The sequence below is a fragment of the Saccostrea echinata genome, unplaced genomic scaffold (assembly GCF_033153115.1).
Source record: "Saccostrea echinata isolate AGI-Se365-2 ecotype Australia unplaced genomic scaffold, CSIRO_AGI_Sech_v1 ptg000001l, whole genome shotgun sequence".
In the NCBI taxonomy this organism is placed as follows: domain Eukaryota; kingdom Metazoa; phylum Mollusca; class Bivalvia; order Ostreida; family Ostreidae; genus Saccostrea; species Saccostrea echinata.
Window position 1 is genome coordinate 47,581,152 of NW_026889750.1, and position 11,537 is coordinate 47,592,688.

The 11,537-nt window shown below is 34.4% G+C and overlaps 1 protein-coding gene across 1 annotated transcript; it reads left to right on the top strand.

Moving 5' to 3' along the window:
• Positions 1-7,749: 7,749 nt before the first annotated feature.
• Positions 7,750-11,155, top strand: LOC133193118 (uncharacterized). Its single transcript, XM_061329093.1, has 2 exons — positions 7,750-7,818; positions 8,149-11,155. Exons 1-2 carry the CDS (start codon positions 7,816-7,818, stop codon positions 10,120-10,122), a joined length of 1,977 nt encoding a protein of 658 aa, XP_061185077.1. The 5' UTR covers positions 7,750-7,815; the 3' UTR covers positions 10,123-11,155.
• Positions 11,156-11,537: the final 382 nt, after the last annotated feature.

The following is an 11,537-nucleotide window of genomic DNA, read 5'->3' on the forward strand; positions in this document are numbered from 1 at the left end:
TTTATCTATTGTTTTTAAAGTTCCAATTCAATTGTTAAATGAGGACGTGCGTTTTTTATATTAATACTTTTGATGTAATATTACAACAAGTTAATGAATCAAAATTATTATTTAATACTGAAAATCACCAATAGTTTAATTGCTTTTTATACCCCCGCTCCGAAGGAGAGGGGGATATGCTGTTTTGCCATTGTGCGTCTGTCTGCCAGTCTGTGTGTGTGTGTGTCCGTGTGTCTGTCCGTAACAAATTTTGGTCGCAGTTTTCTCAGCAACTATTCATCGTAGATGCTTGAAATTTTTAGCAAACTCTTTGTTTAGGCATGCCATATGGTGTGATTCATTTTTGTGAGAATCCGATGTCAACTTCTTGTTTATCCATGCGTCTGTCCGTACCATATATAACAAATTTTGGGCGCAGTTTTCTCAGCAATCACTTATTCCAGATTCTTGAAATTTTAACACACTCTTTGTTTAGACATGTCATATGGTGTGATTTATTTTTGTGAGAATCCGATGTCAACTTCCTGTTTATCCATGCGTCTGTCCGTACCATACATAACAAATTTTGGGTGCAGTTTTCTCAGCAATTACTCATTGCAGATTCTTGAAATTTTAACACACTCTTTGTTTAGGCATGCCATATGGTGTGATTCATTTTTGTGAGAATCCGATGTCAACTTCCTGTTTATCCATGTGTCTGTCCGTACCATACATAACAAATTTTGGGCGCAGTTTTCTCAGCAATCACTTATTCCAGATTCTTGAAATTTTAACACACTCTTTGTTTAGGCATGCCATATGGTAGGACTCATTTTTGTGCGAATCTGACTTCAACTTCCTTTTTATCCTCGCGTCTGTCCGTACCATACATTACAAATTTTGGTTGCAGATTTCTCAGCAACTACTTATTGCAGATGCTTGAAAGTTTAGCACACTCATTTTTTAGGCATGTCATATGGTGGGATTCATTTTTGTACGAATATGATGTCAACTTCTTGTTTATCCCTTGTCCAAAAATGAACTTGTGTATTCACATCAGAGCGGGGATATTATTAGTGAGCATTGGCTCACAGACTTCTTGTTTCCTTTGGGGATATTTACTACAAATATATAAAGATAATAAAAAGATAATATACTGAAATGCAAAAGAAACGCAACAAGCAGTAATCTACAAATATTTGATTTTTTTATCTAATGATTTTCAAAAATGAATAAACTAAGGTAAAACTTGATTTGAAACATCAGAGATTTGATAAAAATGTTAAATGAATATCTTTCAACTTAAGAAAGAAACACATGACTGTTAAAACATCCCCACCCCGGCCATTCAATTACAGCGTGCAAGACTGCCATGCACAACACTTGCAGCTTGATTTCTACGATGCAGTAGGTTCATCAATATCGAGATCTGACGAAAGATATATTCTTTGCCATTTTAAATGCCTCTTTTTCAGATGATGAGGTCGAATTTTCTCTAGCCAAGCGCAGTGTAGTAACCCTTGGACTTTCGCTCCAAGGACTGTCATTCATGCTAATGATACAAAGAGCCTGTTGAGGCGTGATGTGGGTCATATTTGCATCTGCAACTCTCCATCACCTTTATTTTGAGATTTTTTTAGCTAGAGCAACGGAAATGCGTACTTAAGTCATTTTCAGGAAGCCTTGGCATCGCTTACGGAAAAGAAAGGGGAATTTCTTTTTCGGAACATTGCTGCATTACTTATGATGAACAGATATACAAATCCTTAAAACACCATATTATTGCCAAATGTTTTGTTAAACATGCAATTTTTGATTTCTGTTAAGCAGACTCAAACTTAACTTTCGGTAATGGTACGAAAATCATTCAACCGTTAAATTACTGATATTTACAAAGTTGAAGACGTCCTTACTTTTTAGATAAAAAATTATATCCTATATGTAATATTTTCCCCTAAAATATGATGTTGCGTTTCTTTTGTGTTTCAGTATATAAAGATTATAAAGACAAGGAAAGAGACTAACATTTTCTTAATACATCTGTCATCTTTTCATCGAAGAAAACCACACACATATAAATTAAATCGAGTGATACTTTGAGAAAAGGATTACTTTTAAGAATCATATATATTGTAAAGCTAAATTTTTAAACGCTGAATGTTCTTTTGTTCACCTAAGCCTTGTGTCACCGAGTCAGACAGAAAGTCGGAGTGTCTCAAGTTTTTATGAAGACAATTTCATAAGAGTTTACCACTGCTGTTTCATAGTTTGAATATTATTTGACTATAGCTGCTAAAGGCCAACTAAGGACTAAATCATATGACAAACAATATGCTTACTCCTCTTTGTTACCTGATCCTACTTCTGTTTTTTCAAAGATTCTGTTGTGTTTTTGACCTGTTCAAGATGTGCATTAGCTCAGTGTTATAAAACTGTTCTTTGTTCGTTATCATAACTTTTTTTCTGAGAAAAAAGAATATTTATAATTTTGGTAATATATATACAACTTGTGTGTTTTTGCTTAGCAAGTCATTTATGACGTACTTTTGGGTTAACACACATATCCCAAAATTCATGTAATGATCAAAATCTCTTGTTGCGTGAATTATGTAGCCAAAAGAGAAAATCATCTTAGGTATGTAATATCTTTGTTTCACGTCCCTTAATTCCTTGAAAAAGTACCCTCCAGTCCGAATTTTAAAAAAAACAAACACATTCCAAAAACTACTGTAGTCTTAAAATTGAATTGATTTGCAGCATCCCCACCCACCCATCCCTCCCCCAAAATACAGAGAAATATTGTTGAGGATTTGACTGACTTGTTTTTATTTTTTAAACTGGATTTTCCTGAATCCTACCATCCAGGGACGTAAAACAAAGAAATGATTTACTGAAGCCTTATGCGTAATCACTTTTTATGCCTTATTTTAATTAGTTCCCTCAAAAGATGATCCGAAAAGATAAATAGCCAAAGATTGCTGAAATCTGATATTAAATTGAATCTGACATGTTATTAATCATATTTTGAAATAAAAAGCTTTTTTTCTACCATTCACTCATATATAAAAATGTTGAAGGGAGGGATAGTGAAGGTAATTGGAGGAAACGAAACAAGTCCTTATATGACCTTATTCAGTTATAACACGACTCCTTGTATGACCGATTTCAGTTATAACCAGACTTCTTCGATCTATGAAAGATTTCAATTGTTACACGACTCTATGACCTATTTCATTTATTACATGACCTCTTTAAGGACCGATTTCAGTTATTACACGACTCATTATATGACTGATTTCAGTTATTAAACGACTTCTTGTATGACCCATTTCGGTAATTACATGACTTGTTGTTTGCTCGATTTTGGTCATTACATGACTCCTAGTATGACCGATTTCAGTTATTACTCTACTTTTTGTATGACCAATTTCAGTTAATAGTCGATATCTTGAATGACCGATTTCAGTTACATCGAATTACACGACTATCAATATGACTGATTTCAATTACTACACGTCTTTTTCAATTATTACATGCAACTTTCTTGTATGACTGATTTCAATTATTTCTAAACTCCCTGTATGATCGATTTCAGTTATTATTAGACTTCTCCCCTATGACCGAATTCAGTTAATACTCGAATTCTTATATGACCGATTTCAGTTACTAAACGATTTTTTGTATGACCAATTTCAGTTGTTAGAAGACTTCTAGTTGTAGGACCGATTTCAGTTATTATACGACTTCTTGTATGACCGATTTCAGTAATACTCAAATTCTTGTATGACCAATTTCAGTTATACGCAACTTCTTGCATTATCGATTTCAGTTATTATACGACTTCTTGTATAACGAACTGCTATGGATTTCTACCTGTCTGATATTTTGTATATATCATGTCATTTTTTAATCATTTTTTTTTTTTTGGGGGGGGGGGGTCCTTTAATAACCATCATGTTATTTTTATTAATCATCATTTTCAATGTTAAAAAATGCAAATATACATACATTTTTCATATTTTTTTACATCAACAGCGAGTCACTCTCAATACTTTAAAAACGTGGGCAATTAGTATGCCTAAATTAATCAATATTCATTGTTTACAAATTTCAAACATTACTGTATAGAACAGACGTCCTCTTTTAATTACATGCAAACAAAAAAGTTTCTTAAAGCAGAATAGGACTTTTGATAAAAAGTTTTAGAATTTAACAGTTGGAGATAACTGAGATCAATATTAGAAATCCTATGATCATACAAAATTGAGAACAGGACAGAGCTCAAACTCCCTGGAAACACCAGAGGTAGGTGGGATGAGGTGCCTAGAAGGCCTTAAGCCATCTGTATTTATCAGGTAAACAGAGTAGCCCAAAGTCAATGAAATCGATATCTTGACAATTGATATAATATGTCAATTAAACCAAGACCAAACGATGGGCCATATTTAGGCCATATTTGTAATCAAGTTCATTCTGAAAACCATAGAAATAACGAAATTAAGGAGAGTTTTCAAGTAATATAACATCAACTTATTTGTCAGAAGCTTGTCTCGGTTTAAAAATTGATCGTAAATATTGCGTGTAGAATTGACTGAGAGACATAGGCTCTTCACACAGGCGATAACAGAATGTTTTTTAAAAACATAAACATGGGACGTTGACGATGGAGCAGATGAAGTCATTCTGTTTGTTATATACTGTTAACGTACTTATTTTAGCGGTTATCATTTTTAGCGCCTGTCAGGCAGCTTCTTTTCTGCTTATTCATGCACACGCTAATATATGATTAAAGATAATTTTTGTTTTTAAAGGATCACGTTCGCATATCTATGATTGCTCTAATCAGTTAAAAAGAGTACTGCACTATTTAATAATGCGCTAATTTAATTTACATTTACAAATGTTCAAGTGTTAGCCATTCCTTCTTTAGTTATTTAAAAAAATGCAGCTATAGATTGGATATAACAGACTCTGTAGGTCTTTAATTTCGAGTTCATTAGGATGTTTAGAATCGATATATGTGAATGAAAATGAATTTTTATGCAATATCGAAATGACACACAATCACAAGATATGAATATTTCTGTGTTCCATTTTTCATTGAAGTAACAGTTTTCTACAAAGTGAAAAAACCAGGTCTTATATTGTGAAAAGTTGTTGTTTAAAATATTGAAGAGATATGATGTATTGCCGTTGTTTTTGAAAAAAAAATCAGATTTTCTAAAAGATCTTTGGAGATTTTATAGAATCCTAAATTGATTTACATCACTTTTCGAAAATGTTGTAGCAAGTTTCCCATATTCAACAGTTAAAGTGTTTGTGAGGAGTAAAGATAAGGGTTTTGTAGAACATCTACTAGACCCTGCAACACATCTTTATTAAATAAAATTTAAGACATTTTTGGAATCCAACATAGGCATAGTAACTCAAAATTCATTCCTGTTGACTGAGATGTTAAAATGATTAAAAACCGACAGGTAATGCTTAATTATTTTTTTTTGAAAGGGATTTAAGAGTTTCAGTTGGAATTAAAGATGAAGTGTTAAAACCAAGTCCATCGACTTGGGTCAGTCGCGGCCGTGATTCGAACACACGGCCTTCCGCTCCTTCTGTGATCGAATCACGGCCGCGACTGACCTAAGTCGATAAAAAATAGGTAGCAACTGTTAATTCGCCAAGCTCTCGGCACTTTGAAGTGAAAGTTATGGGTCATTCGGATGAGACCTTAAAAACGGAGATCCCGTGCTCAATGGCCCTAAGTGCCGAGTAAAGGTCTAAATTTGAAGCCCTATATGGTGACATTTCTATATATTAGTGAAAAATCCTCGAACGGGACGTAAAAGGACAAACAATCAATTAATTAATCTGATATACAGATGTTGTAATGAGCTAAGCAAACAAAGATTATGTTAAATTTTATTAGTAACTTAATGAAATTCAATATATTTAGCCATAAATTTAAAAAAAAAAATGGACAAACCCCCTTTTTTTATGGAACACTATGAAAATCCAAACTAACTTTACTTAAGTATGCTTGAAAGGTTTGTAAAGGTTTGGGATCTTTTATCGACATATTGAAATTGAGGCTTAAAAGTTAACGTTGGCCATTGTGATAAAAATCAATGACTTAAACTCATGACATCAAAATACATCTATAACGAACGGAAAATTGCAGTCCATTTTGTTACAATAATAATCACTTTCCGTACTGTTAATATTTAAGACTTTTTTGAGTAAAATTTGGTAATCTGAAATCGGAAAAAAGCAATTTGTGAACCTTACCCTAGCTGCAGCCAAGATAAAAAACAAATGGTTTAAAATTATTCAAATTAACATGTCATATACATGTATGTTATTTGATAGCAATTACATGTAAATTCTTATTGCAAAAGTCCCCTCCTTAAGCCGGTTAGTTCCATCTTTGTAGTTAATTCTTCCATCTCACACATACAAAACCTTTCCTCTGTAATAGCGCCGTTATAAATAAAAAAAGTATAATGAACAAACTAAAAGTATGTATCGCCATTGAAAAGAAACATTCATACTTATTGAGCTTTACGTAATATATAACACAACTTCTGTGATATTTATATATCTTTGTTTACGCTTTCTAATGCTTTTAACATCTGAACGGATATCCAGGTATCCGAGCTGTCCACAGAGGTATACAGGGTCACTCAAGTCCATAGGACTAAGGAGGTGGAATCTGAGCTGTGTATTATATATATTTGATCAAACTAACACATTTTTGTGGAAGGTACAACGGTCAAAAACAAATCTAAATGATTTATTTTGCCAAGGATCATACACAATGATTTTTTTTTTTATACGTAGCAGGTCTTTGCCAATCTTCCCCGAATTATTTGCTGAGCAAGGGACTGAAAATAGGGTGTAAAATTTCCATTTCAAATTAAAAGCAGCATATCTTCATATGCAACGACTAAACAATAAACTAACATGTCCAGGAATACAATCTCGGAAATCTTTTTTATTTTTAACAAATACGAATTTTCGAGAGGCACAAAAGAATCTTAGTACAAGTTTTTGTAGCTTCTTAAGTTAAGCACCATTTGATTTCTCTTAAACCAGTTATAAGGACTTAAGAATTGACGCAATAACGCACGATTACAATGTACAGATACAAACAGTCGCCAACGTGGGGAGTGGTTAGACCTTTGCTCTGGAGTCGCGGAGTAAGGAGTTGATCTTTAAGTAGTGGGCTCGAAACCCACTGCGGGATGTGGAGATCGGTCTTCGGATGAGACTGTATAAACCGAGGTCCCGTTTCGCAGTAAGTACTGGCACGTAAAAGATCCCTCTCTGTTTTAAGGCCACGTACAGGTCTTATTTGCAGTCCTCCATCGGCAAGTGATGGCGTCTCTGTATGAGTAAAACATTCTCGAAGAGACGTTAAACAAACAGACAGACAGACAGACAGATACAAACATAAACAATGCATACAAACAATACAGAAGAAACAATAATTATGATAAAAATCGCCAGTACTGATTCATCATAAAAAGCAAATCGTTTTAAAGAGAGGGGCGACTCTTTGTATAAATTATCTACTGAAAACAGATTTTACAGAAAAGAGCTACTTGAAAAAAATATGTTAAAAGTATTTTAATGATGTTTTTCATGATTAATCAAGGTGAATCAAGATCCGCAAAGGAAACCATATGAAGCATGTGGTTTTATTTCTATAACGTTACATAATAAGTTGATACTTCACAGAAACATGACGAAACAAAGGATATACATGTACACGCAATATATAAACAAAAAAAAAACTAACAACAGAACACATTTTCCCGGTCAGCAAGGTGCGCCTTAGTAATGGTAAGATTAAAATAATTGCTCCATAATTATTACTTTTGAAATTATAAACGTGGTTTTTTAAAGTCAATGATATATTGTATGTTTTATTTTTTAGATCATAAATTAAACCTATTAAACTTTAAATATTCTGAACATTTAACAAAATATGTCCCAACGCAAATGTTATACTATCGAATCAATTCGCATTGATTTAATTACATTATCCTAGCTGAACATAACCTCAAGAAAAAAATTAATCCTAGGACGTACAGTAAAAATGTGTCTGGTATCAACATTGAATAACTGTTTATACTTCTTCGATTGTCAAAAGATTACTGTATCATATTTTAGGCAAAAGTCTTTCTATTCCTTACCCTCGTCATATTCGATTCAGCGTTTGGATTTAGCTGTGTTAAGGAAGATGATGTTTGTTATGGAAGCCTCGAAATCGATTACTCCTTTACAATGATTGACCCCGTGAACGGTCCAGTCTACGCCAAAGACCGCTCTCTGTTCACTGTTGATGGTGACGAGGAAGTACCGATAGAATGTGTGAACACAGCAGACGGGTGGAACTTGACAACCACAAACTTACTGACCGCTAATGGAAAAATGCCAGGACCTAATATTGTCGTGTACAAGGATCAGAAAATTACCATTAAAGTCAAAAATAAGTTAATGAACGAGGCTATCACAATGCATTGGCACGGCATTGACCAGTTTGGATCACCTGCAATGGACGGAGTGGCGTTCGTTACACAGTGTCCAATTTTGCCAGGACAACATTTCATATACACATTCCGTCCTCGCTTCGCCGGTACTTACTGGTACCATTCCCACGTCGGTATACAGAGAGAAATGGGTTTGTACGGGGCCTTTATAGTTCTCAGAAGAGACGATGACATTCCTCCAGAAAGACAATACATTATGCAATTACAGGAATGGAACCACTTGTACGACCCAGTTGCTCGGTTTAAAGCTAATTTAAAAGGTGCCGGTAATGATCAAAAATCTATCCTTATCAATGGAAAAGGAGAATTCAATGGCAATAATGCACCATTGGAAAATTTTATTGTAGACAGAACCAAATCTCATGTATTCCGTGTGATTCACGTAGGCTCCGCTGATACCATGCTGCTTTCCGTGCCAGGGTTAAAACTTATAGTCAAAGAAACTGACGGTTTTCCAGTCGAACCAAAAGTCGTAGACCAAATCATTATTCTTCCGGCTGAACGATATGATTTTGAACTTGATCTGCAAAACGCTTGTCAAAATAATTATAAAATTATCGTGAAAATACTGACTGGTTCTGACTTAAAAGAAAGCCAAAATATAAAAGGGTTAGCCCTTTTGAGAGTCACAGGAGTAAGCTCAGGCAACAGCTTGGGATCTTCTCGACATCTTCTAAAAGATACGTCACATCTTTCGTCACGAAAGGAAGGACAAAGGGAGATCGAGTCGCAGAATGCAAAATGCTGTGAAAATAGAAGAAAAAATACCAGAACAGTGCTAAATTGTCCATTCGAAATCTATCCAAATTCTCCAGAAAAGACTTGCGTGCCAGTCTCTGAACTTAAATCTACATTTACAGAATCAAATGTTCAGGAAACGAGAAACTCTGAGACGTTTTTTCTAAATTTTGCATTCGTAGGTGGTCCCTCAATTAATGGACGCAAATTTATTCCGCCAACAATAGCAGCTTTGTTGGAACCGGATGAAGTGGATACAAAATGTGAAGGATGTGTCGATGAGAGCCCATGCTCCTGCACTCACACCATAGATCTGTCCTACGAAAAGGAAATAATTATGGTATTCCTCAATCTCGGAAAAGGGGGTAGTTTAAACCATCCAATCCATATGCATGGCCACACATTTGAGGTTTTGAAGATGGCCTTTCCGAAAGTAGAAAAAGATTCAACTGGAATAGATACTCTAGTACCAAATGAAGATATCCAGTGTAACAAGAATTTGCCGAATAATGAAAGCAATTGTAATAATGCTTATTGGAGGGACGAGTCATGGAATGACTACAAACTGATACCAGGTATTAACCTAAACAACCCAGTCCGAAAGGACACCTTGTTGGTGCCGATGGGTGGATATGCTATAATCCGAATCATCGCCGACAACCCTGGGGTGTGGTTTATGCATTGCCACATCGATAGTCACATGATGAATGGAATGGCGCTAATGTTGTATGAAGCCATAGACAACATACCCGAACTTCCTAACCTTCCGACCTGCCGCAGTTTCGACAACAAAGACGACGGAATGGACGGTGAATCGAAGTCACGACAGACTAGGCGCTACAAGAGTGAACTCTGAAAAAATTTTTTTTAAGTTTTGTTAATCTTTTCTTCTCAAGTATCCACATACTCAATCCTCTACACCAACAGGCTCATCTTTACCATCGTCTGCCATGATAGATGTACTGACCCCTTTGTTTCCGCTCTCTTTGTTTTGACTCACGTAGCTTTTATGACGAACACACTTAGTTGGGTTACTATTTTTCCATTTGCACTTAGTCCTGGTAGTATATGGCATACTCTACACCACACACTTACTAACAAATATTGCTTTCCATATATATCATTTCAAAATACTTACTCAAGCTGCGAGCCACTGACTAGTCCGCCATACCAACCGGAAGAATTCGGAAGAAAATAATTTAAAATATCAAAATCCTTGTTTGTTGCCTTTATAATTGATTAAAGTATATTGGAATTTGAAAGTTTCTTAATATTGATTAATGAAGCTTTTGTTTTTGTTTTTATATCTCAAGAATTTTTTTTCTACACAAATTGAAAAGGACAGTTCTCTGATGTACAGTTGCTGTTAAAATTTGCAGTTACGTTATTTGATCCCCTTTGAAAGAATTTTTTAAATGTATTTGAAATCGGGAGAAAAACATATAAAATTCATACTTTTAGCGTGGAACCTGACACAAAACCCAAAACGTAATACATTTAAAGATAGTTGTATAAATAACAAGGCTTTTTGATAGATCTTTGAAATATCGGGATACAAACAACAAATTTTGTTTCGTGTTAAATCCAAAGAGTGTGTTATTATATAAATGCATTTATCATATACTTAGTAGGAAATACTTCGATTCCGCGCTATGCAATACGGGTGATGTCACAAAACCCAATATTAACGTCCGGTCCAAAAAATTATATCGCGTATCAGGCCGGTGAGCAAAATTACAAACAGGCCCGTAGAACGCAGGGAGGGGGCAGGAGGGCTACCCCATTTTGAAACTGATGGTACGGGCCTGCCATATCCAACTGAAAGTAACGTTTATATAAAGTTTAAAAGTTAATTAACTTGACTTTATTGAAATAAACATGTAATTTAATTCTTGTACTAAATTTTGTTGATTTTATTAGTTTGAAAATGACCTAAAATTGGCTCTATTAGCTTTTAAAGAAAAGGGTCATTTACATGCACAAAATTTTCTTAAATGACTATGTGAACTCATATATTATATACTTAAAATATATGATTAGAATATTACATACTAAGAACCATATCATATGTCATACCAACCCTCGGGCTGATATGTGACATATCTATGGATTTTGGTTTGTAATATTCTCTATATACTAAATGTTCTATACAAATAAATATAGCAGTGAACCGTACGCACATAAATCCCGTGCAGTGAACATCTATAAGTTGATCTTTTCCCCATTTTTTTTTTCTTTTCTTTTTTTTTTTTTTAAATCAGTAACATCAAA